The following is a 27,861-nucleotide window of genomic DNA, read 5'->3' as shown; positions in this document are numbered from 1 at the left end:
AACATGAGCTATTTTGGAAGTCCTTGTTCCAATTCTGGAAAAACACAAGTTCTAAATTTCCAATATTGACTTGATATTTTTTGGCAGGGGGTTGAAGAAAGCCAAGCCTATGAAGCTATCCTTCCCCTGCCCCTCAATTTGAGCAAACTAGAGTCACAGAGTTCCCGTGAAATTCTGCTACTGAAGTAAAAGGGAGTTTTCCCCTGTAAGTTAAATGAGATATTTTGATTACAGATGACTTTTCCATTTTTCTGTATTTTATAAACTTCCCTACACCTAAAAAAACCCACTTATAAGACTGTATGTTGCATAGAAATGCTTTGGTCACATTTTAACAGGTTACTAAAGAAATCAACTTCTACCCATGAAACAGGGGGTTTATGCCACTCTTTACTCAAGTGGAGAACAGCAAAGAGCAGTGTTGTGTTAACCAAGTACTGTGTTGCAGCTCAGAAATGGTTAATTCCAAGTGTTGCAATTCTCCCCCTCAACTCTATTTTTCTACCTTGCGTATTTGAAAGAAATAGGGCAAGAGATTAACAGAAAAGTCTAAAGCAGGATTACTGGGGAATTAGCAAATTTACTCAATGAATCGTCCCATATCCACAGCCTGGACAACTTGCTCGATGCTGTTGTGGTATCTCAGCTTCAGCTGTAAGATTAATAGTTCCTCTCCTCTCTCATCCTCCTTTCCCATCAGTTTATATCCTGCTGAAGCAAAAAGTTCTTGACAAGAAGCTTACAGAGACAAGTCACCAAAGAAGCAATTGCTTCCACAAAAACTAACTCCTATAGGAGTGGGGTAATTTTTATTGAACTCAGAAATGATCAATTGCAAAGCACAGCAATAAAATCCAGAACTGGAACATTCAGTAACAGCCTGAAACATAGAATTGATTTCTATTGTCATAAGGGTTTGACATGCAGTTTTTACAGGACACTTAAAGCTTTAAAATTTCCTTTTAATCAGTGTAATTGCCCATTCCCTCCCCAATCCACACATTTGTTCTAAATTGCAGTGACTTCCTGATTTCTGAGAAGTAAGGCACTACAGTGTCCTTTCAAAGCAGTTACAGATTACCACAGCAGACGCTTCCCTCTGAGCTCTGAAGGTCAAGATTGCCCATGGAAAAAAATGCAACTCGTAACTGAAAATGTATATCTGGTGATGAATAACTAATTACCACTGCTACCAAAACAGCCATTCTATGTCATCTACCATCAGACTCAAGAGGAAGCCTTCAGTGCATAGAGCAGAATTAACAGTGTTCATCCTCTCATATAGGGAAATGGCTCTGTTCTGGAAAAATTCATTAAAGCTGTCCTGTTCAAGCTAGGGGACAGATTTTAACCATAGTCTTCAACAATTGGTATGTTCATATGGCTCAGGACAAGGCACTGCATGAAGACCTCTACATTTATAATTTTGCAATAGGAGTTGCAGCCACTGCAATGCTTTCAATTGCACATTCATCAGTGCCACGGCGGATTCTGAAGTAACCATCTTCTCCCCATGAGGTGCCCCAGCTGTTCTTCACAATCCAGAATTTCTCACCACTTTCTGGGTCTGCACCATAGCCCACCAGCAAGACGGCATGATTGGTCAATTCAAAAGGATTTGAGTCATCTTGCAGCCCAGTATGATGGTAGATCCCCTCTTTATAAAGCATGAAATCATTATAAACCTCAAAGGCAACAGCCATTGGCCCATGCTGAACAAGCTCAAGTTTCATCAGGGCTTCATTGCAGCCTCCATAGAAACCACCAACGTAGTGGTACTCCGAAGTGTAGTAGTGGTAACAGCTGCGTTTGAAAAGGCATGGAGAATCTTGGCCTGTGTAAGGGAAGCAGTCCTCTTCCACCACACCGAAGTCTTGGACATACTTTCCAGCAATGAGATATGGGAAGCCACCATCACAACCTAAACAAAAAAAATATGGGCTTATTACCCTGGAGAGTTATTTGAGGTGGGAGCCTCTCCTACTTATATCTTTTGGAATACTTTCAGATATACTACTGAACATGCACTGCAGAGACCCAGACAATCCTAATATTCTAGTTAGCTGTAGCTAGCTTTCTGTAACACACAAGGCAAAATTCCCATTTGTGGGAACTATACTGGGAACATTAATACATAGACCCCGTTCTCAATCAATTGCTCCTGACAATCCCCATCAGGAAGAGCAATTAGTTACATGCAGTACAAAGACCTGACTAATAAGCATACAGTCCTCCAGAAAGCTTGAGTCATTGCTTTTGCTCATCTCCTCCTCCTAATATGCTCCTCCTCCCTCTAAATATGCTACTGGAAGAATATTTAGTTCCATTCTTTCTAGGAATGCATTGCAATTTAGCTACATTTTGAGCTCTACTCCTTAGATACTCCCCACGTCACAGGTAGATCTACCTAAAATCCAGTAACATCCCAAGCATGAGGCCACCTGCTCCTGATTCAATCCCATCATCCATCCCACAAAGAGGTAGACTGACAACTCTGGAATTTTTTCCTGCAATCTTTAAAAAAAATAAAAAAGTACTATAAAGTATAGCCTGCCAAAAACTTTACGAAAAAACTAAATTGTGTGTGATGGAGAAGGCACAGAAGTTTTTAATATACACTCTCCTTCTGCAGCATTATCAAAACTTGAAAGCTGTCATTGTAAATACCAGCATGCTTACCCTGAGAATACTGGCTGCAAGACACAACCTGCTGCGGACTAAAGATCGGTTTCTGAGTATTGTTTGTAAGGATGCGTATTCTTGCTTCCAGCATGCCCATGGAGGAAAACGCATAACAGCTGCCACATGAGCCTAAGAAGGGAAGAAAACGGAACCATGAAGAGCAGTCAGTAACACAAACAAAGGTTAGTCACCTACAGTCAGGTACAACTAATTCCTAGAGTCCACTGAGTCAAAACCTACCAGATGTGATTAGAATTTATAAACCAATGGAGCAGAAACTTTATATCTACATTTAGCTTTTAAGCACGCAACTAAAAAAACCCACTTCTAACAACTTCTGAAGGAACACAGAGCTTATGCAAGAATAAGAGACAGCATACTGCTCTTCAGTGTTTTTTCAGCAGTACCTTTTAAGAGCTATCCTATTATGCTATTCCTTCAGAATGAACCTACAGGGACCGCATTACCAGGGCAGAGAAGTCTCAGTCTACTGCCTCAGACAACAACCCTTTATGGAGTACATATGCTATGTGGCAAGGAACTATTTGAAGTGAATGCTGAAATTATTGTTCTTATTTCAACCTACCAATGGATTTAGTCCTGTAATCTCCAGTTGAAAAAATATTCCACCTCTCCAGCTACCCCTAAAACAACCAACTTTTAGAGACTAGTAGTATAAATAGCAAGTTTGATATAGAGAATTCATCCCAGCTCCCCTTGCTTTCCAAGGGTAGGTAATTGTACGCTGGCTTTTCAGAGGCACCTTAACTTCCCTTTGGTTTCCCGGTAGAGAGTTAAGTCTCCTTACTTTTGCATCAAAATTTAGTATTGCTTGTAGCTTTAGGCCTCTTCACTTCCTAGGACCTTCCTTTCACATATAAAAACCTTTAGAAGTGGAATGACAAGCATCACAGGGAAGAACAATTACTTGGATGGGGTCCTATTTTATCTACTGATTGTCACCAAGGTCCATGATTTCCTTTTGTTTCCTGACAGCAGGAAAGTCAAATATTGCAGAGCTATGAAAACAAGGGAGGCCTGAGGAACAAAACAAAATACTTTCTCTTGAACTGTGTAGGTGTATAAAAGCAGAACTATTACAAAAGCAAGATTTTGTGAAACTGCACCTTCACTCAGATGTATCTCTGAAGAGAAGGGGTAAAATCAGCCTGAACATGAACACTCCTTTGCCCAGTAGGGCAAAGTGAAGCAGTGAAAGATGCCACCCACTCACTGTACAGTCACAGCATCTTAGATGGGCCACACTGAACACTTTGTTGCATCTTGTGTGCAATAATGTAAAAAATACAATTCACACAACCATTTCAGTCCATTGGATTTGCTGCTAAATTTCTCTCCTGCTAGCCCAGTGGCATTTATGAGGCTCACAGACTAACCTCTTTTGGAGGTTTTGTTTGTGTGGGGTTTTTTTGTTTGTTTATTTTTCTTTTTAAAGCCTGAAAGCTAAAATACTAATTTGATAGAGTAGAATGGATATTCCACAGACATTTAACATACTCAGCATGGACTTTTAGATTACAGGAAAAGTGTAGGAAGCTTTATTATTGGAAACAACAGAGTAGCTCTCATTTAGAGAAACTCTGAAGCAACATACTGGAGAAAGGGTAAGTTTGGAACTAAGCGTTCAATTGTCTGGCAGCTAAAAGAGCCTTTGGTATATTCACAGTTCACACCAGGAGAAAGCAGAGGACTCACACCTACACAGGACCGTATAATTTCCTGTTGCCATCTTCCAGTGATGCAATGTATCAGCTTGCAAGCTAGAACTCCCACAAGCCTTCCTATGCTTCTTCTGCTACCAGGAGCCCAGCTGGTAGAACAACTAACCCATAAATGAGGGATCAGTGATTTAAGTAACTGCTTCCCCACCATGCTAATGTTATGTTCCCTTCCCCAAAAAGTTTTCACTAGATAACTACCAGAAGATGCAAGTTTATTTGGAAATGGTAGTTCAGGCAAGGGACACATTAACTGAGTCCACTTCTGGCTTCCATTAATTCAGGTCTAACCATCTAATTCAGGTCTCTCACACCACAGTGCTATAAAAGCACTTCCTAGAGAATACACATATACCAGCATGGTATCCTTTTTATTCTACTTTAAGCTAAACAATTCCCTATCATAGGGCAAAGAAAAAAAAATAGTTTTATCAGTATTCTATATTTATCAGTGTCCACAATTTTCACAGAGACTAATGCCTCCTCTTGCAACTAACCATTTAAGTAACTCCTAAATTTATCAGGGTGGCAAGACTTGGAGGAAATATAAGCAATTTTCATGGGTTTATTCATTAAAGCTGCATGATAATTTGCCATCAGCAAGAATTAGGGAAAGAGTCGGATGTATATCAGTTCGGTGAGTGTACAGAAAACTGTGGTTGAGATGGATTGGACAAAACTTGAGAGCTATCTTTATACAGGGTTCTGTGGTAATTGGCCTTCACTCCAGCAAGCTACACTTCTGTCTGGATAAGCCAGTACCATCACCTATTTCAGTAGTGTTGGTAGCCAGGACTCCAACCAGTTTCCACAGGTTATTCACAGTAAAGGTGCAATCTGTCAACTGGAAGACACTAGACAAATCCTTCTTGCTAACAGCAAATTATGAAGTACATCAAAAGAGCACTAGAGCATTTAATTCAGAGCTTTTATTCATTTTTACCTTGATTCCGAATAGGGCTGACATAATTGACACCATTCACATTTCTCCAGTCCCAGGATTCTGGCAAGCTTGAAACTTTTTTTAGTAATTCAGGTGTTAGAGGTGCAGGCTTTGGTCTAAAGAGGAGAAAATGATTTTGAGAAACATACCATGCTCTAGACAAGGAAACAACTACATAACACTCAGTTTTCATCTTTTGGCTTCTACTAGTTGGACTTACTTCACACTATGCAATTTGAAATAGTCTCCATCTAAACTGAGTGGGTGTCAATCTGAAGAGATTAGTTTCAGTAGGATGCAAGACCTACTCAAATATGCTCCCTGACGGAACTATGTTATGAACTATCCACTACTGAAGAATACACATTCAGTACAGGAAGCTCAGTTTGCAAGCTGCAGTGCCAGCTGCAGATTGAATTCTGAGTGGCCTAGATGAGAGGCTGTGAACTACTGACCCTTTGCATAACCAAGGGCCTGGGGACCTGCGGCCAAGCCACACCGGACACTCAGAGACACGGCAGGAGCTGAGGAGTCCAGATTTTCACCGCTTAGCCTGTGAGTGGATAAAAGCCTCAGGGTTTCTTTGTTTGGGGCCCCTCCACAGAAGTACCAGCTTGAGCTGTTATTTTGTTATTTAGTTATTGCATCAAGTTTAAATTATTTTATGTATCTGGACATCTGAGACTCCACTATGGGAAACCTGGTCTGACTGTGTGAGTGTGGGGTCTGTAGCTGCAAAGGGCCCTCAGTTCCAGCTCAGGTGCTGTGAGAGTGACTGCCAGAGTGGCTTCTGGATGGTCAAACAGGGACGTTTCCTTAACATCTACAAGCTGCTGAAGTCAAATACATATGTGCTCATCTGAAGTGCTGAGGGTCACTGCAACACAGTTCTGCAGCAGATATTTTACACCTCTGTCATCACGAGGTATGTAGAATATCTGACTGCAGAAGGCACCTTGTCTTGGCAGCATGCACTGACAGCAGCTACAGACTGTTTAACTGCAGACAGACATGGCTTACATCATCACTTCACTAGATGTAGTACCACTTGTCTCAGAAGCTTCTCTGGAGCAAGTTTTTACTGTGACTATTGAAGAAGTATTGAATGTTACTTTCCTCATTTACCACTTGCAGCCAAGTGATGCTCATACATCAGCAAGCCAAGAGCTTTCTGCATTCAGCTTTCACATAATCCAATGCTTGTCCTTAGGTGCCATTCACAAATACCAGACACTGGAATCTGTTCTGAAAGCAGGAGAGGGCCAACCAAGTACCATCATGGCACAGTATGGGTGCAACAGGTTATTGTTACCAAGTAGTTTACTGTATTTGAAGATGATCTACAAGGTGAGTTCTGTCTATATGATGAAACCATGATAATCTGCATAATTATTCCACACAAATCAGCAGTTTTATTGTAGAGCAGGACCTTCTTCTACAACACACAATTGCCACAGTTTGGAAAACTAAGTAGCATTCCTACTCACAGGAATACCAAGAGTGAAAAAAGCAAAAATGCCAAGAAGGTAGAAAGCTGTAAAGAAGAGAATCTTTAGATCAAAGAACTCTAGTTTGCAAATTAATCTAGAGGATGATGTACAAATCCCCATTACTGCTCTCTGCTCAGTGATCTGCAAGACCCTGAAGGCATTCTTGGGGCTGCTTTCATGCTTCTTCAGTGAGACACTACTCCTGTTAGAGCATCCTGTTGAAGGCACGGCAAATTATCAAAGTAACCAGGGAATTCCCTCAGAAATCTTTAATATTTATGTTTAATGGCAGAATGCAGTTCACTGCTTTTTAATTGCAATTATGAACTAGCAGAACCAGGACAAAGTACAAGCAGAAACTCCTGACTGTGGCAAGCAGCTGATGAGCAGACACAAGAGTGAGATGACAACTGAGATTGTCCCACTTCTTCCCTGCACATATGAATTCAGCAGCAAGCTACTGGGCAGGATTAAAGGGTAGGTTACTCTATTTGTCTCAACTGCTTGAGATGATAGATGCTCAGAATAATCATTCAAATGAAAACTATGTTGGCACCCCATGACTATGAGCTGGAAGGCCCTAAAACTTGATTAAACATCTGACCTACAAGCCAAAACACAGCTAGAAAGCACCAGGACAAATATAAGCAGAGTCTTGGCAGTAGCAAGGTTTATGGCAAAACAAAAGGTTTTGTTTTGTTTCAACTACCTTGAAGCTCTGGAATAGAGACCCCCAGCTCTTCTAGTTAGTTCTTCCAGGGCAAAATGCTCATACTCCTTGTATCTTGCCGCTCTCCACGACTTCTGGTGAGCATTGATAGCATTTACGAAATCTGAGTTGTGCACATAACGCCTGCCTGAAAGTCTGCAAACAAAAGCAACCAAATAAAACAGTAAGAAAAGGACAGATTAAAAAATAAAGGTGTTCTCTAAACTCAATATGTAAAAGACTAACTCTGGAAGTGTCTTGTGGTAGGTACTGATAAAGAAACATGGAAATATTGGATCAAGGCAAGGTTCCTTAAACTTGAGACTGATTAGATATAATCATCTTGTTTAGACATGTTAGTTTTGTAACTGAGCTTCGCCACAGGAGAAACTCTGATGTGACAGGCACACGCTCTGTTTTACTGCATTCAGGTTTTATTTCCAACATTATAACTGGTATTAACTTTGCCCTCAGTAACAGAATTGGTCCTTATGGTTTTAGCTAAAACCCGATGGACAGTTATGAAACATTTTATTCCAGTAAAAGCTCACTTATCTGTTGCTTACCTTCCCCTGGGCTTCTGGAGAGGCAGCTCGTTTATGTGAACATCTGAAGGAGATGAAGTAATCTTCTGTCCAATGAAACAAGCCCAATTGTGGCCAAGTACATCATGTACCCATCCTGGTAGAGTCTCATTACAGTAGCTGGTTACATTCTGGCCTTCCTTTTTGTACTGTAAGGTGAAGAAGTTATGCCGGTGTTGAGCAGATGCATTTGTTAGCCTAACAGCAGTTCCCCACCCACTCAGCTGCTTCTTGCCTGTCTTTCAGAGGAAGTGACCAAACATATATTCAAGAGGTTAAGTAGATAAATGAAACTGATACTTATCAAATCACTGCAGAAGACAATCAGGTTGTGACTTGCACTATTAGCAACAAAGCATGCATTAATATCAGTATCAACTAACAGGTGCTAGTTGTTTGGGTTCAACAATTACTTTCTCAGTAAGATGCAAAAGACCTCTTAGTACTTACCCTTCTCTTCAAGGCCCTGAGGTTTGTTGCTCCACATATGTGACTAGTCAAGCTAACTCTGGACTACTTCAGAAGTTTGAGAAACTAGGACTCAAACACAGGAAGGATAGCAAGTTTCTCTCATCCAGTAACCTCTCAGGGAAACATGTACTATTTCTGTATTTATTTGTGTGTAATTTATGTACTGTTTTTTGTTTTACAAGTCAGAAAAAGAGATGAGACTTCCTGCAACTGCTTAAAGCTTGAGCTGTGATGGTACAGCATAGAGAAACAACTTCACATGAACTATCAAAATGAAACAGTATGAAATGATGATCCATTGAGAACAACTCATTTAAAGTTGGCAGTGAGGAGAGCGTTACTAAGGTCTCAAGTCCTGAGTCCTAACACTTCCCTGTTCACACAAGTCTTCATTTACTAAAATGAAGAGTAATAATGTTACATATTCAGTAAAATGTGTCTTCATACAACAGTTAGCACTAACACTTTACCCAGCTATGTAAGTTTTCTGAAGCAATTCTTTGACAGCAGAATGTCTCAGGATGGGGCAGGGGCCGTGTGGTTCTTTACTCATTACTCATCTCTTAAGGTTAGAGCCTGTTTTGTATTAAACTACAAAGGAGCCTGAAAATCCCATGCAACAAAAGCTTTAACTTTACTCTTCTAATCGCAAAAATAGAATCCAAGTTTTCTAGTCCAGAAATACTTCCTTAAATCTCACTGGAGTTGCACATGCACAACAGTACAGGGATTTTGGAACTATGTTTCAACAAAATGCTTGCTCAGCTTCTTTACTGAAGGAAGTGGTGGGTTTTGGTGAAAGAAATGCCCCAAGATGGAAATGAGTAATTAAAGAGACAGGGGGATTGTGACTCTGTACAGGTTTTGTGGGAAATCTGAAGGAGAACATGTAGTGAAATAATTAAATTTATCGATCAAAGGAATAAAATTAAAGGCTAATTCTCTGCTTTAGAACAGGAATTTGCTTTGTCCCCAGTCTGGAGGTTGCACAGGCTTCATATCTACATTCCTGCTTGTCTAGCAAGGCAAGCAAGTTTGCTGACTGGAGCAGCATGGGGGTACTAGGAAGCTGAGCTGTCACCTTGCTCTATTCAGCCTCTCTTACTGTTCAAGATCGTGCAATATAGGATATAACTACACTTGGCCACATAGCAAGGGCAAGGTCCAGAGACGATTTGAGAAATACCCTCTTCACAGCAGGAGTGCTAGAAATCCAGACACCCAAAAGTAACAGGTTAGTGACTTTACATCTATAATTTACCATGAGATCACTTTATTTGGCTCTACACAACAGTATTAAATTAATACCTGTCTTTTTTATGTAAAAGCTGCCACAGATTATAACAAGACCAAGTACAGCTATTCTCGATAAACAAAGGCCTTCAATCTAAATACGTGAAGATTACAGGAACAGGCCTGCTTCCTGCAACAATCAGACACAGATCCCTGCCTCGTATACAGTTATACTGAATTAAATTAAAATTAAATTAGATTTAGGACTTAACTCGTTGCCTTTTTTTTCATGAAGACATCTGCTAACTAGCAAATGAAAACAACAAAATGCCTTTTTTTTCCTGTTTTGTTTTTCTCTCCTAAAAATCCCTGTCCTTTTCCAGGAGATTAAATTAATTGCTTTTTAAAAGATGTAGATAAACCAGAATAACATTCACAACATTTATGCAACTTATCTTTTGGGAAAGTGAATTTAGCAAGTTTCTTACATTGTTCTTTCAGTTCATACATATCAGCAAAACTAGGAAGGGGGTAAGAGGACAGTCAGTGGCAACGCCTCAAGACACAAAAGCCAATTTCAGACAGTCTGTGTAGAAGCCTAAAATTAGGCAATTCAAATCCTCTGTAGCTAACTTTTTGTAGACTGGCCAACTATAAGATACTACTGAACTGACTTTAAAAAGGGGACACGGAGACTTTGAGACCATAGCATATCAAATGATACCTGGATAAAGAGAATTTAACCTCAAAGAAGCACAGTCAGCTAGGAAATGAAAATATACCCAAAAAGTCCCAATTTGCTTTTCCCCCTCTGACTTGTAATTGAGAGCCACTGACCCAGTGAAGTGACAGAGAAACCTTTAAAAAAACTCCAATATTTATGCTTCATTTCTACAAGCCAGTTAATTACCCACTGAGCCACACGTTAGAAGAAATAAAATGGGGTAGCATCGTCATAGGTGCCATGACAATGACACCCACTGCTTACTACCAGAAGGTACACCACCAAATCAGTACATCATTTCTAAAACCACAGGCAGCATTTCTTACTGCTACCAGCGAAGGTTGAGAGATTTGATCTGCCAAATCTGACTGTACCATTGTAATGGTTTTAGAGGACTGACTATGAGTATGCCTGTCCAAATAACAATCATACAGGGACACGGCACCATTGCATGAACAACAGCTGACTCAAGTGGATGTGAATTTTAACATCAGACCCCAAAGAAGCTGCCAGTACAGCACCTAAAACATCCACAGAACCCATCCTATAACAGCATCCTTCATGGAGGACAACAGCCACACAGCTCTGATCACCAGCAACTGCTGGACAACTGCTGCATGCATTTTCTCTACAGACCTAAGATGATGGCTTTCATTCTGAGTTATTGAGACCACTGCAACCATGCCACATGGTAACTCCATCAGCCAATGCTCACATCCGCAGCATTAAGTAAACTGCATCCAGTGATCTGACCAGTCTAGGACAACTCCTGTAAAAAGGCACCAAATATATTCAACAGTTCCAATTCTGAGGTTTAAGCTTTAATTCTATTTCAAATGCATATTTTTCTCAAGCCTGACAACTCACGCAACTTTGCCTAATGCCAGAATTTAGCCAAGCCACTCCAACAACATTACCCTTAAAAAGCTTCATGCAACTAGACTTCAAAGACTGCTGTCAGATACCTGAACCCCAGGTAAAGTTTTTGGTGCAATATAGTTTTAATAGCATCTTTTCTGTGTTGGTCATCATGACAATCTATCTGCATATTCACTTCTAGTCCCGGTAAAGAAACATAATTGTTTAAAGTTTTCTTTAAATCTTTAATCTCACTAAGGGGAAAGCACAAAAGGATGGAGACCTTATTGGAAACGTTATTTTAACAGGGATTCAGCAGTGCTACAAACACAGGCTGCCCGCCCATCCCCTTTTACATCTAATGTTCTCAACTTAAGCAGTGCTTGGGCAAAAAGCCAACTTGAGTTCCAGGGGCAGGACTACCCTATACACTTAGAGGACTGGGCAATCACCAACCATAGGAAGTTCAACAAGGGGGAAGTGCCAGATTCTGCACCTGGGACAGGGTAACCTTGGATGTACGTACAGACTGGGGAATGAGATGCTGGAAAGCAGTGCCACAGAAAGGGAGCTGGGGGTCCTGGTTGATGGCAAGTTGAATATGAGTCAGCAGAGCCCTGGCAGCCAGGAGGGCCAACCGTGTCCTGGGGGCATCAGGCAGAGCACTGCCAGCCAGTTGAGGGAGGGAATTGTCCCACTCTGCTCCACACTGTGGTGGCCTCACCTTGAATATTGTGTGCAGGTTTTGGGCACCACAATATAGGAAAGATATTAAGTTCTTAGAGCATCCCATCCAAAGGAGGGCAATGAATATGGTGAAGGGCCTTGAGGGGAAGTTGTATGAGGAGTGGCTGAGGTCACTTGGTCTGTTCATCATGGAGAAGAGGAGACTGAGAGGAGGCCTCATTGCAGGTCTCATGTACAACTTCCTCATGAGGGGAAGAGGAGAGGCAGGCACTGATCTCTTCTCTCTGGTGACCAGGGACAGGACCCAAGGGAATGGCCTGAATTTGTGACAGGGGAGGTTTAGGTTGGATATTAGAGAAAGGTTCTTCACCCAGAGGGTCATTGGACACTGGAATAGGCTCCCCAGGGAAGTGGTCACAGCACCATGCCTGACAATTCAACAATCATTTGGACAGTACTCTCGGGCACATGGTGTGACTCTTTGGGATGGTCCTGTGCAGGGCCAAGATTTGGACTCGATGATCCTTGTGGGTACCTTCCAACTTGGCATATTCTGTCAAGAGTCAGTAGAGTAAATTCATATCCAAGTTCAGTATAAGGATGTTTCAGCAGCACATATTAAGCAAGAGCATTCATGTAAAACAAACAAGTTACTCTGTGCTGCAAACAAACAGCAAGAAGAATAACTATGACTTGTCAGAAGCAGAATGCAAGAATACAGTAGGATGCTGCATTTAACTTGGAAAACTGGAGAGAACAGGAATACAACAATAGTTAGAAATAAAACACTGTTAGAGTTTCTTTACTTAAGATACTAAAGCAAACTGAGGAAAAAATGCATAGATAAGCTCACTCAATCCACTCCCTTGGTGTATATAATCATTTCCCCACAGGCCCCAAGCCAAAGAACAACTAGTAATGGTAGTGAGGCCCCACAAAAGTCTTAGTAGATGTCTGTTTAGCAAGCCACAGGAACAAAAAGCTTAAAAACTCACTGATGCATGCATCATCCAACAGGTTCTGTCTATATATACACAGTACAGTAGCTCTGATAAAGCCACCACTTAAGGCAAGCTCACAGCATTCTGGTCAGTAATTAATAGCTTAATTTTTTAACATGAAGCAGAAATACACCAGAAGTTCAATTAGCACCAGTGGTACTTCTATGTCTGAAACACACAGACGACACTAACGGCTTAAATACTGCTCTTCATTGTGCCAAGCAACTCCATCATTCTTCAATGTCAGAACAGGAGCATTACAGAATACAAGTTACAGGACCATAGCATATAAAAAGGACGTTTCTTCTGCCCTGTCACCATGATGAGGTTTTAGTCACATAACTTTAGTGAAACATAAAAAGAATTTGAAACTGATGAGCAGCCTTTAAGCAATACACACTTTCTTGACAAGCTCAAATCCACTACTATGGAAAGAGATACGCAAGGCCTTCTGTATTATGGCTGTTCCAATACCACAACCCGCTCCATGAACCAATAAATTATTCCACAATCAAGCAGTAACTCCAGAACCATGTTCACACTCTAAGGTTAATTCAGAGTGAATTAAGTACTTTTACCAAGTAGCAAAAACAACAGCAAATTACTCCATATTAAACATATTAGTTCTGTACCTTCTGGTTGTAGAGCAAGAGACTACCAGCAAAGAAAATTCTTCCCTTCCACGAATTCCAAAGGGACTTTGTCTTATGACTTTTCAAATACTCAACAGTGATCAAGGTTAAGCAATATACTATGAGATTGCTTTTACGCTTTCCTCTTATTGCATTTCCAGGGAGGAAGGCCCTTGCCAGTCAGTGTTCTAGTTTACCCTTTTTTACTCCGAAGGCTTCTCAAGTATGACCAACACTAAGCAAATGAAGTCTGCTATGTTTATGTTACTTTCAGGTACAAATGGTAGGAGTATTTTAAACAACAGGCAAACATTGTTCAAAAAACTCTGAAGCCTGCATTGAATGGAATATATTACTTATTCCCTAGAAACTTCAGGGTAGAAGACGACGAAAATGGTCTTACAACAGAATTAGTTGCATTTGAAAGATAAAACCACATTTCTAGTTTCTACTAGGACTAGACATTTTGTATTTCTATTTCATATGTAATGCAGTATTTACTGGATTAAAAGTAAACAGATATACACAGCTAAATATGTCACAAAGTCAAACAGTTTGTAAGGAACCACTTCCTCCCTCCAAGTCCCCACTGATGGTTGTGAAGTAAGAATTTTGGAGATAGACAGCATTGCATGTTGTTGCCCAATAACATCAAGTAGTTATCTGCAGCAAAAAAATGCAATTACTAAGTGTTGTGCTATTTCCTCAGCCTTCTCAGACATTTTACATGCATCTTGGTAATCTATTGTTTCCTTTAGAGCAGGAAAACTAATAGACGGTAACCGAATTTGGCTCTAATCCTCTCTATAATGTCTAAGAAAACAAGTCTTTAAATTAAAGATGTCTTGCTGATAAATTCCCAACTACTGAACAATGAGCCAAACAAGTTTGCCATTTCTCAATACCAAAGGTGACTGTAAAACTAACAATTAATGCATTTGCTCACAAATGGCTAAGACACATACATGATTTGACTGGCCTTGTTTTGAGCAACAAGGTGAATCAGATGACCACCAGAAGTTCCTTCCAACATAAATTATTCTATAAAAGTTTTGGTATATTGTTTTAAGATTACTCTTGCGAACAATGCAATACAAGAAATCAACACTTATCGGTCACTTGACTTAGTACTTGTTCTGGGATGTATTTCACAAGGTACATCACAAGTAGAAGCAGAGCCTTCTCTGACTCTCAACTGTCTTCAAGTTGGCTCCTAACAGATCTATTTATGTTCCAGAGCAGGCCACAGTTTCTACGATTGCATTGCTCACATACAAGAACTAATTTGATAATCAGCACCTGTTTCACCGCTCAGCATACTGGCTTGTAAAGTCACTGTATTTCAGTGTAAAATATCAGCCTAAGGATTCCCAGTCTGGTAGTTCAACTATATTCTCCTCAAATGAGTTCAACGACTGCTGAATTCTACCTGCCAGACACGACACCTCAAGCTTGAGTTCATGGAAATACTATAGCATAGTGTTCCACTGTCCTCACAGAGGCAGTAATTCCTGCTACCTTTGAGGGAGGCCCTTCCATTGTAGGTAGCCTCATAGATGTGTCCCTGCCTAAGAAGTTTCAGAACAATTCTGCCCAATTAGACTACCTTTCAGTGTCCATACAGTTTTTGGTGTATCACCTGCCAAAGCTATAAGAAGTGCACATAGCAGCAATTTAGTTTCACTGTCTTATACAGATGAGAATGTCAATCACGTATTTTTCTCTCACACAAGACCCTGTCTTATTTTTAAAAACTGCATTCTTATTTTAAAAATTTACAGTTATAAGAGTGCACTAGTTTTGACAGTTATTTATAGTGGCTGATATAGTGCCACATTTTTAATTTGTGAAGAAAACAGTGTTGATAATTCAGAGGTGTTTTAGTTATTGCTGAGCAGCACTTACACAGCACCGAGGCCTCACCTGCTCCTCAGAGAGCCCTGCCAGCAAGTAGGTTGGGGGTGTACAAGAAACTGGGAGGGGACACAGCCTGGACAGCTGACCCCAACTGACCAAAGGGATATTCCATGCCGTACAATATCATGTGGAGAAATAACAGTTGAGGAAAGAAGGAAAAAAGAGGAACATTCAGAATCAAGACATCTGCCTTCTTGTGTAACAGTCACGCATGATGAAGACCCACTTCATGGAAATTGCTAAAGACCTGCTTACTGGTGACAAGTAGTGAATGAACTCCTTATTGTGCTTTGCTTGCCTACACAGCTTTTGTTTTACCTGTTAAAGTACCTTTATCTCAATCCATGAGTTTTTGCACTTCTATCCCTCCAATTCTCTCCCCTGTCCCACTGAGGGGGAACAAGCAAGCGGCTGATTGGAGCTTTGCTACTTATCAGGGTAACCCCTATCTACACACTAGGGTTAACCTACAACGAGCATGTAAATAACTCCCCATTAGTTATGTTAAACAGCCTACACAGTCCTTTACCTTACATGAGCTCAAACTGGCACACAGGAAGCTGCAAGGAACTTGTAGTTAAATTCAAGCCTTATACATCATTTCTGTTCAGTAAGGATTACAATTCTCCTGGGAGAGCAGATTATCACTTTTCTTAACATCTGAAAACACTGACTTTAAAATAGCTGCTGTAAAATAAACCATCTATGATGGTGCCTAGAAAGACCATGTAAAGTAAAAGTAATTTCTTCACCCTCCTTCTACTAGTGAAGGTTCATTGATTTTGTGCTTGGAAAAGGCCTAGGTGTTTACTGCTGACTCATCTGAAGCCAGACACAAGATCATGCTTCCTGAGAAAACCAAGAAACATGTTCACTGTTCCTGCCCAGGACTGCATTCACCAACTATTGTAAAACATATCTGTCTCCCAGGTAGCAAAGTTATCCTGCAGAGATTACTTCAAACCACCCTTCAGATTCACAATGCCACTCACTGGGACAGCAGCAGAGCACTCCTTTAACAACAGAGTTTTCTCCTGTCTACCCCCTGCCTGCCATCACTTTTTCCAGCTTGGTATGAAGTCATTAACAGGGACTGGAGAAAACAGTATTACTCCAAATGAATAATTATAGATAACATAAAGGTTCCTGAGATATTAAAGCAGTATTCTGAAATAAAATTTAAGGAAAATTTAAATCCTTCAGCAAGGAGAACAGAAGGCTCCAAAATTACCATGTATTAGAGAACATCTTTAAGGAAAGATAAAAGGAATGGTGTTTGCTATTTCACTTGGGTCCACAGTGTCAAGAAAAGTTTAAAAAAAAAAAAAAATTCTGGCTACTAAGAGAGTTAGCTTCATGAAGGCCTACAATTGTTTCAAGCATGCCAAGAAAGGAAAGCAGCAGCATCTGTAATTTTTTTCAGATAGTGCCCAATATGGGTATGATCTTCCCTCCATCAACTCCCTACCCAGCCACTGATAACTACTTCCTTATGTTAAAAAAATTCTTTGTTTAGTAATCTAGGCAAACCTTAGAACCAAACATAATAAGCATCCCAACTGACCCACCATGCCACTCATGGACTGAAGCCTAACTAAAGCCATTTTAGCAACAGCCAGTGATCTAGTACACACCAAGTTAACTCACCTTAAAAAATGCAAACCACTTGTAGTCATTTATCACAATTTCAAAGCCTTGATTGTAAATCAAAGTGAAGAAACCATAGTTGCCCAGACTATCTTGAGCCACATCTAACTTCTGAAGATTGACAAGCACCTTTTTATCCACAGGCCCTAAAAGAAATACAACCATTACAGCACGATTACTGTGTGGAAGAGATTAAAAGTAACTCCCCGCTACTATTATCTCCTCGCGGGTATTTCCACGGGGCGCGGTATTTCCACCTCTCCGGATGCTGTCAGGCTCCCCCGACAGCCAGTTCTGGCAGCCGGTGGCTTCCAAGGAGGTGCCTAGGTGTGTCGCCCAGCACAGCCACGCTCTCCTCCTGGTCATAGCCACTGCCCGGGCAGGCTGAGCTGGGCAGGAAGGCATCTGTGAGGGGCAGTGAGCAGGCAAGAGCCGGTGGGGCTCATCAAGAGGCCTAGTCGAGCCCTAACCGAAACAAACAGAAGTGGTCAGACGCACTTCCCAGGCAGGAACCCGCCTCCTGTGCCGGCTCTGGGCTCTCCCGGCACGGAGCCGCCGCTGCCCCCCCCCACATCTCCTCGGGCTCTCCGGAACACCCTCTCCCCCTCCCGGACCGGCTGCGGGCACCCGAGGCTCCGCGGGGAAGGGTAACTGGCCAGGGCCGCCGCGGTCTCACCCGCCTGCGAGCAGTTGCCGTGGCGGCCGCCGGCCCGCCAGACGCGGAGCTCCCAGGTGCCCAGCAGGTCGGCGAAGGAGCAGTTGGCCGGCGTGTCGGCCACCACGGCCGCGGGCGGCGCCGCCAGCAGCACCAGCGCCACGGCCCCCAGCGCCCACCCCGCCATCGCACCGCGCCCGCCGCCTCCGCCGAAGTGGGCCCGGACGCCACCACCTCCCCGCCCCGCCACCTCCCCGCCCCCGGGGCCGGGCCCGCCCCGGGCCGGCTGCGCTCCGCCGGGAGGGGCAGGGCCTCCTCCACCCCGGAGGGTGTTCTTTCCAAACGGCGTTCTCTGCTGCGAAGGGCGCCCACGTCTCCAAAGGGCATCCTGCCTCGCAATGGGCATTCTCGTCACCGAAAAACGTCCCCCGCCCCAAAAGTTGTCCTCTCCAACGGGAGTCCTCCTGCCCAAAGGGCATCTTCTTCCCCAAAGCCTATCTACCTCCCCGAAAGACATCCTTCCCTCAAAGGGCAGCCTCCTGCCCAGATCCCCTGTCCCGCTCCCCAGCCTCAAGCCTGGGCACTCGCGAGGTTCCCCGGAGAGGGACAGCCGGACGAGGCTGGTCCCCAGGGTCACTGCAGGTCTTGCTGCTGTGGAGGATGAGGCTTCTTGTTCGCCATGGGTTTAGCGGCACAAAGTCACCCAGAGTTTCTGAAACAGCCTCACGTCATAGCCTGGAAGCCACGCGGCAGCAGTCCTGCTCGGGATGTAACCCAAAAATCTGCACCATCTTTGAGACCCTTTGTACACAGCAGCAGTCAACAAAAAGCATGGAAAATCCCCCCTGAAAGTGGAAGTTTCGGTGATCTGCAAAATCCTGCACATCCAACAACCAGAATGTTTGCAGGGGACAGGTGTTGTCTAAGGCAGAGATGTCTCCACCAAACTGTGAGACAGTGTAGCCTCCGAGTGCACAGCTGGGTGTGCAGGGAAGTGGTTCTTCTGCTGTTGTCTCTCCAGATGCAAAATGTGCCTACTTTCACATCCCCAAAGATATATGTGCAATCAAGAAATCTAAAATACTTGCTGATGAGTAAACATATCCTAATTTAAAAAAAAAAAAGAATTATATAAAAAAAACCCCTTTCCAGGGAACAATAAATGCATATAGTATGAAAATGTTGGCTACGAAAATTATGCTTTAGCTTAACTACGGATATAAATTTAAAACAAATTTTGTTAAACTGGTATAAATCTACATGTAGGTGCTCATCACAGATTTCAACAGTGCAGCTATAAATAACTCACTTATGAGCTAAACTAGGTTTAAACTATGTGTCCATTTTTTTTAATTGATTTAAATCAGGGGATTAGGAATTATATCAGTAAATTTTAACTGGTTTAAGTAATACATTATTTTACCACAGTTGCTTTGCTTTTATTCTGTCTTCTCAACCTTTTGGGGAAGGATTAATTTGACACTTTGCTGTTGACTCTTAGAGCAACCAGCTAATAGATGTTCTTATTCAGACTAGTGAAGAGATAAAAAACACACTGCACTTGTTTTGGGACAGTTTTTTAAGGACCCTAAAGCACTGACTTGGTTGGGAAAGCAGAATTTCCTCCATTTTACAGACAAGAAAGTAAACACTGTTTCAATTCACTAAGACTGTGTTGTCTAATAGGGTTATGGTATTAAAAACCAGAGCTCTAGGTTGTTTTTTTACACAGGCAGCTACATTTTGCTGGACATGCCATAGAAGTGCATGTGCCTTGCCATTACTGATCAAGCCTCTCTAATGAAATGCAGCTATGCAGCATCCGCCTTTTCAGAGAGCAACCCAAATATTTCCAATGACCTTAGAAGAAGGAGGTCTGTGTTACAGTTCTTCCTGTTTTATTTGCAAGAGCAGAAAAGGTCTGTGGTATCTCCATCTCATCCCCATGACACTGGTTGGATGATCCTGCCTCTTTGCATTTTGCAATGCTTTGAGGCTCAATTTTCAGTTTCAATTTGTAGCCACTGCAGACTGTCATTTTGCAGAAACATATGGGTTTCTCTAATTGCCTTGGAGTCACAATAGATAATTGAAAATAGAGGTGTATTTTACATAATGAGGTTGTACAATGGTCACTGAGAACAGGCAGAGATGGTTCAGTGGGGCCTATTGAGTTCACTCCAACTCTGGTCCTTAGCTGTAATTTATTTTACCTATGTAAAATAAAGGCAGTCCCTGTGCTTTCTCTCCAATAGTAATTCTGAGCTAACTACTTCAATGGAAAAAAAAAAAGTCTTCCCAGCTCACAAACAATGACATACCTGGATTTGTCAGTGAAATACAACCTTAAATTAATATTGCTCTTCTTGTGAGACTCGTAGGACATCTTCTGTGTTTGGTGACAGACTTGCCCTTTACTGTTATGCTCAGGTAAGCTGTTACCTGCTCTCTTGAAGCCAAATTGTTATCAAAAAGCTTATAAGACCTCCCCTGAAATTGTAGTTTATCAGTGTTTTACAAGGTTCCTGAGACTGAGGAGAGTCAGGCAAGGAGGGACCAAGTCAGTGTGGTGGTTTATTGTCCCCAAGGGGAGTGGTTGGTGTAGTAACCTCCCGATAGCTATGGTACGTACTGATCTCTTTTGTAAGGTAACTGAAATCACTGTCATAAGGGGGAAATTCCCTCAAAAATAAACCATGAAAATTCTCCAGAAGATGAATAGCTTTCTGCTGGGTTGGTGAGCTGAATCAGTTCAGCGAAGGATTCAGGGCTCGTTGCTCACAGGGTTTGGCATAGCCAGCAAGAATTGCACGGGGGAAAAGGCAGATTTTCCTTCGGTGACAGCAGATGTGAGGATAAGCTCACCATGAGTTGAATGCTTATAAACAAAATTTTGGCAAATATTGGCAAATAAAGCCTGTCCCTTTGACTGGCTGTCAATCCTGGTCCCTTTGACTTGTCGCTGTTCAAGTGGAAGTGGTGTGTGACTGTATGGTGTAGTGATGTGAGGAAATGAACTGGCTGAAAATAATCTTAGGAGCAAAAATCCCAGGGGTGCTTGTTATTCAGTCAAGTCAGTTGCCTAGTTTAGGAGCTAACCATGACCTGGGTGGTAATCAGCCATCCACTGTGCAGGCAAGAACATAAAGATTACATGCCTGGAGTGCTTCACAAAGAACTAATTCTAGAATCCTGGTGCACAAAAGCTACACACTTATTTCAGCTGTATCTGTCTAATAAAAAATATCTCCTTAACCCTGCTGCACTTTCATCAGCGTATCATCATCCCTACCACTGATGAAGCTGTTAGCGCAGTATAATTGGACTAATTTTAAAAAATAACTGAGGACTGCCTTTTCCCTTGCTTGTTTTGGAAAGGTGCAAGAATATGAGCATTTTCATGATCCTGTGTAGGCTCTGAAATTACCTCCTTACCTCTGCTGTTCTGCAGATGGCTTTGCAAGAGCAAAGTCCTAATTGCTTGCTTTTAGAAAGTGAAAAACTGTACTCAAAGGCTTATTTTTCAGAGCATTATTTCATACATGAGCGTTATCTCACTATAAAATTTGATAATTTTTTTTTTTTACTGCAAGAGTACTTAAGCCAGTTTAGCACTACATACCTCTGTGCATGATTGAATGCATCCTGTTTACTTCACAGTGAAACTGCTTCTGGTGGTTTTTAGGAGGTGGATAGATAATATGTATTCATTTGTTGCAACTATAAACTTGAGGTTTTTTAAGGTAAGACACTTGATACATGGAACAATTCAAAGGGTTTCTAGCAATTATGTGAGTTAATTTTGTGAACAGAGTGAGAAGGATGTGTATGTACAACTTGATGTACAGTGCTTTGTCTTGAAAGTAGGGGAAAAGAAGCCCTGTTCACTGCAATTGCTGTGGAAGCACCCAAATTTTAGAAGGACATCAGTGGCATCCGTTTTTTCCCACAGCATACTGCAAGGTTGGAAATCATAATGAAATGCGATTCCATAAGTTAAACATAAATATCACCTTTCAGTTATTTTGCCTGGCTTTTGTCCACTGACAACTTATTTTTTCTGCCAACTTTCTCTGAAAGATGATACACAGAATACTTGTCTGCGTAGCCTGGGTGTGTGCAGGAAAAACATGTTATAATTTAAATGGTGTGGAACTTGTTCTTCTATTTAAAAACTTAAAAAAAAAAAAATTGGTGAAAGCTTCCTGGAAAGTATTACTTTGATTATTGTAATGATTATTAAATGTAATTTTTATTAAAATAACAATACTAATTCCATGGTGATTAAGACACTATTAAAATATCCAGATAATGTTCCAATTAGAGTAGAATAACAGGAAATTAAACAGGTAATTAAAAGCAACATGAAAATTCTATTATCTTCATAGCTCCATAATTTTTAGTATAGAGAAACTTGACTTTAAAATCTCTTTCTTTCAGGTATTTAAATCTGTAGAACATTACAGCACCAAGGAATCGAGAAGGTGTCAGTTGAATGATTTGGTCCAATTTGGAGTAGCCACTCCCAGAAAGATATGGGTGAGCTGCTAGAGTCCACAAACATTGCCCCATAGCACATCCAACCTGTACTGGAAGATATAAGCTGGTACTGAATGGATGGTGACCTCTTGGAGAGCTCTTCAGCCCTGTAAGTCATTGAAAGAAGGTGAAGAAGATAAAAAATTTTAAGTGACCTTCTCAGAGTTGTCTTCGCTGCAAGAAACGCCATTATTCAGAAGCATCAGATCTTGTATACCAACAGCTTTTCTGTCTGAGTGCTTGGTACATGTGAGCATTTTAATATTCAAAGGGTAAAGGATTTTACAAACCTGAAATAATTCAGTATCTACACATCACACAGCTAAATATTAATATTTCCACTGTTAGGAACTGGCAAAAAAAAAAAAAGCCAGAGAAGTTGAGTTCATCTAGTGTCCTGAAAGTTGATGTTACAATGTGTAGGTCAGGTGAGAAACTGGATGCCCATAAAAAATAGAAATCCTGATAGTAATACAGCTCTATCAGGTTGAAATAAAATATGAAAATCCATTATATTTAAATTCCCAATCAACTTTCAAATGGGCAAACAGTTAAAATGATAACTCATTTCCCTTTCCTGGTGTTTGTTTGTAGTTTGATGTTCTGCTTTAGCTTGTATAATTACAGGCTGCCTCCTCTACCTCTTCCTTTTCTCCCTTTTCCACCAGGCACAGCAGGTGCTTTTGTGGCATCAAAGCCAGAGATTAAGCTGTCACAGGTGAGCAAGGTGATCAGACAAAAAAAACCTAGCATGTCCACACACTGAAGCTGTGTCTAGACAGTCCCTGGGTCCTCCCTGGAGTGGAGGGTGGAGACAACAGCATCTCTTTCACTACAGCAACATCAGTGGACTTGAATTGCCCTCCATATTAGGACTAATCCATTCATGATCTAAACTTTTTCTCCCAGGATTCTGGTAGGTTTTCTTATTCTGAGATGCAAGTCTGCTAAAAACACTGATTTGCACATGATTCTGCCTATTCTAGGCAAAAAGATTATCTATCCACTACTCTTTTGAGGTGGGGTTTAGAACTCCAGTGGTGCTCTGCTGCCCACCTCAAAACCAAATCAGCTTCATGCCGTGCAGTTGAGTGCTGCCTCAATTATGGTGATCCAAAGTGTGGCCGTAGCATACGCAGCTCCTCTGTGCATGGTCCCAGAAGGGACCAGAAGGCTGTTACTGGTGCTTGCCCTGCCTGGCTGAGCTCCCTCAGAAATTAATGACGAAGACGTGTCGGTGCAGCAAGGTCTGTGGAGCATGTGTACTTGGCAGGAAAAAAGGTATTTACAATGAACCACAGACTCTTACTGCTTGGTAGAAGCTGGGAAACTAAAGACAGCCATAAGTCATTCCTGTGCTTTATCAGCTGCTGAAGTGGGATGAAATGAGGTAAACTCCCCCTCAAATACTGGCTGTTCTCCATTTATTGCTATGTATTGCTACCTGCAGGCCAGGAGAAACTTTCCAGGAGTGTATCAGGTATGGTCCTGTTTGAGAAAGGATGAAAAAAAAGATATTTGCAATTAGAAGTGCTTAGCTGTCTTTCTTTCTATTATTGCTGTTTATAACTCAGATGAAGTCCTGCCTAGTTTTAAAATGGAGTTGTAGAAAGTGAATACACATATGCAGCTGTGTGGTGTGACCTCAAAGCCAAATGCCAGTTAAACTTTGTGTGTACCAAAGAACCCTGTGCATATGATGAATATTCGATATTACTTTTCTACCGTGAGTTTTGAAAACAAACACTGGATTCTTTTCCTTTTTTTTTTTTTCTTTTATTTCTTTCCTTTGTACTCCAAGATGCCTGGGGATTATACAACCAGTGCATTTTAAAGTGTGTCAAGGGCTTGTCAGATTGTAGCACTTTTTCTGAAATGCTGCCAACCCAACACATTCCATTTTTCGATCAAACATGAAAGTTGTCAGGAAAAAAAATAAGGTCTTCTCTCAGAAAACTTTCTGTAATTGCTTCCTCTTTACTGCTAACTTAATTTTCTAATTGTTTTTTACTCCTTTGATACCAGGGCCACAGAAAAATGGAGTCTGTCTTGAACTCTCTTTCACCTTGTTTTTACATATGAAATTAAAAAGCCTTTTATCTGAGGCTGTTCCTTAGCTCTTTTGAGACACAGATGCAATCGAACTTCAATCCAAATCGCAGGTTTTGCAAGTGCCCTTTGCTTGTCTCCATTTACAGAAGATAAAAGAGTTTATTATCAGCTCTGCCATTCACTCCTTGCATCCAAGCAATTGCAAAATGCAGGACACACCATTGCTGGCTGTTACGGCACTGGAGGAGGTGACACCAGAGCCAAGGGCATGTGTAACCTGAAGCCAAATGACTGCTCTCAGAGCAGCAGATGGGCACATACTGGCTAGGTCAAAATTCAGAAGGTGGCTCCTAACCTGGAAGCTGCTGGGTTATCCCAAAGAAAGGGTAAGAATTTGGGAGTGTCCTGTTTTAGGAAGATTACAGGAGGCCTGTTTGCCACAGCCCAGATTGAGCTCAGTGACCCTGAGGCACATCTCCAGGCCTACAATTCTGCAAGTGGGCATGTATATAAAACATATGAAGAGTAAATAGCCTAATTTAGACTCCTGTTTTGAATTACCCTTTGAAAGAGCCTCTTTCTTTTCGTTCTCACTGTTTCCCACACTGGGAATGTAAAGAATCAGACCAACTTATGCCACAGGGTTTAAAATTACCTATTTTTTGAATAATGCTGAGAAAACACTAGGCTGTTCATTTCTTTTATTCAATAGCTGACCATTTTCTTCTTTAAAGAGACAAAATTTTCTCTTTGGGAAAGATCTTAACTGAATTAGCGTAGGTTTTAATAGAATAAATTGAGTGTAAGAAGCTGCTGCCTCTGTTTTCAATCTATAAAGCCACTGAGTTAGTTGTCTTGAGTCTATCTCATTGTTAAACGTGAGACCTTTAGATACAAATACAATAACATTTGAGAAACTTGCAGAAGCCATTCAGTGCATATTGATTCATTTTTCTTACAAAAAAGGAAATGGTCCCATAATTTCTAAATATATTTTCTAAAATATCAACAAAAATGTTATGTTCAAGATGGATAAAAGAATTTACACCTATTTTGAGATGCCTTAATATATGGCAACGCTCTGAAATTGTGCCACAGCAGTCTTTGGAACATCAGCACCCACAAGATTTTGACAATTGCTACACAAAGTTTTGGATATCATCCATATGAATGGGTGTGCTTTGACTTCTATAAATGCAAAATTACAAGAAGGAGTTGATTTGTGAGACTCTGAATGGGCAGACCTGCATTGTATGGTGTGAGGTAACTGACAGGCATCAAAGGTGATTTGCTGTGAAGTCATCATAAACATAAAATATAGCACACAAGCACAAAAAGCCAGTCTGTTAAAATCGACAATGTTAATTAGTCAAGGAAGGAGGAGGTAACGATGGAGCAGAAGAGGCTCCAACACTCCAAATTTGAACCTGTTTTCCAGATCATGTCAAGTGTGAGCCAGTCCATGAGGTGGAAATCATACCATGTCAAAAGCAGAGGGATATGCCACAAATCTTCACTTATCTGTAGTGCAGCAGATACATGTTAATCACCACAAAACTGGTGTACCACCTGAAATAGGCCTTTGCCTTTTTTTCATTCACCTTTTTAGATAAAAAGCAAAAATTATGGATTTTACGTATAATTTTCTGCCAGCAGTTGGAGTCACATGTCACAGCATCATCTGAGCCTTAAAAATTATAAAGCTACCATCTCTATCTTTCTGCCTCCTCTGCCTTGTGTATTTTGTTTTCTGTTTTGTTTGGGGTTTGTTGTTTTGAGTTTGGGTTTTTCATTTTGCTGTTCTAGTTTTACCCTTCTAATTTCTGCTTCGGTTCTCCTTGGATTATTCCCTCTTGCAAGCAATTTTTGCTTTATTGGAAGCAATATCAGACCTATTACAGAGCTGCAGGGCTTGCTTGCATTAACCTTAGGATTGCTTCACACCACTTTGGGTAAGAAGATGAGGGATAATTTCTCACTATGTCTTTGTACTCCCCATCTATTGTCTCTAGTTATTGTCTTGTCTAGAGCATGAAAAATCACGGGGGAGTAGAGCCCAAAGATTAGGAGTTCTCACTTTATTTTGGTTTTGCACAGGGCCTACCCCAATAGATTCCGACAACTCCTAGGTGCTGTTGCAATATAAACAATGCATTATTTAATGTATTTGGTCTATTGTATAACATGTAGGTTTGCAAATTCCAAAACAGCAAAAGGAGGCTTCTGTAATAGTGAAAATCCATGTCTTCTCCAGCTTTTAGACCTGCAGATCTGGTTGCTTTCATAGTGATAATATTCCTGCACTGATCCACATTCAAGAGAGACTTCACAAGGCATCCCACAGTGGAAACCCCTCTGGAGACATGTGCAGTGATGATCTTGTAGAGAGTTTACATTTATTTACACTAGTCCAATTTTCTCAAACAGCAGTGTTGAGATGGGAGAAGAGAAATGAGTCCTGAAGTATTGAGCCACACCCTGCTACATTTTCTTTACATCTGATCTCAATTTTACATGAATATGAAGAGATTTATGAATCTACAATCAGGACCAGGGTCTGGCCCATCTGTTTAAGAGACTGTATAAATCCATCTTTTCACTCTGCCTCACAGTACACAGATGCTTTGCATGAGAAGTTAAAAATGCAGAGTACATTAATGCAATCCTGAAGTATTTCTCATCCCAGAAACCTGTGAAAAGCACTGGAGGAGTCATCTTTCAGGCTTACATCAAATATCACTTGATTCATGGTTACCCAAAATGATGATGACTTCACTATGGTAATTCCAAGACCATGACCAGTTTTAGCGCTCATGAGTACAGTGGTGGAATAGGTCCCTTTCTGAACACTGACACTGTTTTATGGAGCATAGGGATTTTTGTTTTGATTAAACTAAGCCTTAATTAAATGATATGGACCTCATTTCTGATTTTACATTGTGTACATTAAAATGCTCCTCTGTTTTCCTTGTCACCAAACTGGTAAGGAATCAGACATTCTCCTCATGTAGTCCACAATTTTGCTGAAAAATTCTACCCAGAGAACATGAAAACAACTTTCTTTTGTGTGCTGAATACCTCTTGCAAGGGCACTTCAGATTTTGATGTTATTTGGAATAATTTGGAATTAAGGTAACACTCCTCAGATTAAGAGAGAAAACCTCCTCTGACCTGCTAAGTACTCCTTAGCACCTGCTCAAAGTGGTATTAATGCCTATTCAAGGACATACCAACAAACCAGTGTTTCACATAATAGTAACAATACTCAGCGTTGCAGAGCTCTGGGATATGCAGCCTG

The 27,861-nt window shown here is 41.2% G+C and overlaps 1 protein-coding gene across 2 annotated transcripts; it reads right to left on the bottom strand.

The window, feature by feature from the left end:
* Positions 1-787: 787 nt before the first annotated feature.
* Positions 788-18,466, bottom strand: CTSC (cathepsin C). 2 transcript variants are annotated; one of them, XM_027654584.1, is made up of 7 exons: positions 18,388-18,466; positions 17,318-17,463; positions 8,130-8,296; positions 7,564-7,719; positions 5,365-5,480; positions 2,680-2,811; positions 788-1,921 (listed from the first exon to the last, which is right to left on the bottom strand). In XM_027654584.1, exons 1-7 carry the CDS (start codon positions 18,449-18,451, stop codon positions 1,419-1,421), a joined length of 1,284 nt encoding a protein of 427 aa, XP_027510385.1. In that variant the 5' UTR covers positions 18,452-18,466; the 3' UTR covers positions 788-1,418. The 2 variants fall into 2 exon arrangements, with proteins under 2 accessions (XP_027510385.1, XP_027510305.1); XM_027654504.1 differs by lacking the exon at positions 18,388-18,466 and adding an exon at positions 17,994-18,171.
* Positions 18,467-27,861: the final 9,395 nt, after the last annotated feature.

This window comes from Corapipo altera, unplaced genomic scaffold, assembly GCF_003945725.1.
Source record: "Corapipo altera isolate COAL_440 unplaced genomic scaffold, ASM394572v1 0, whole genome shotgun sequence".
Lineage (NCBI taxonomy): Eukaryota > Metazoa > Chordata > Aves > Passeriformes > Pipridae > Corapipo > Corapipo altera.
This window is presented reverse-complemented; position numbering and strand designations above follow the sequence as displayed.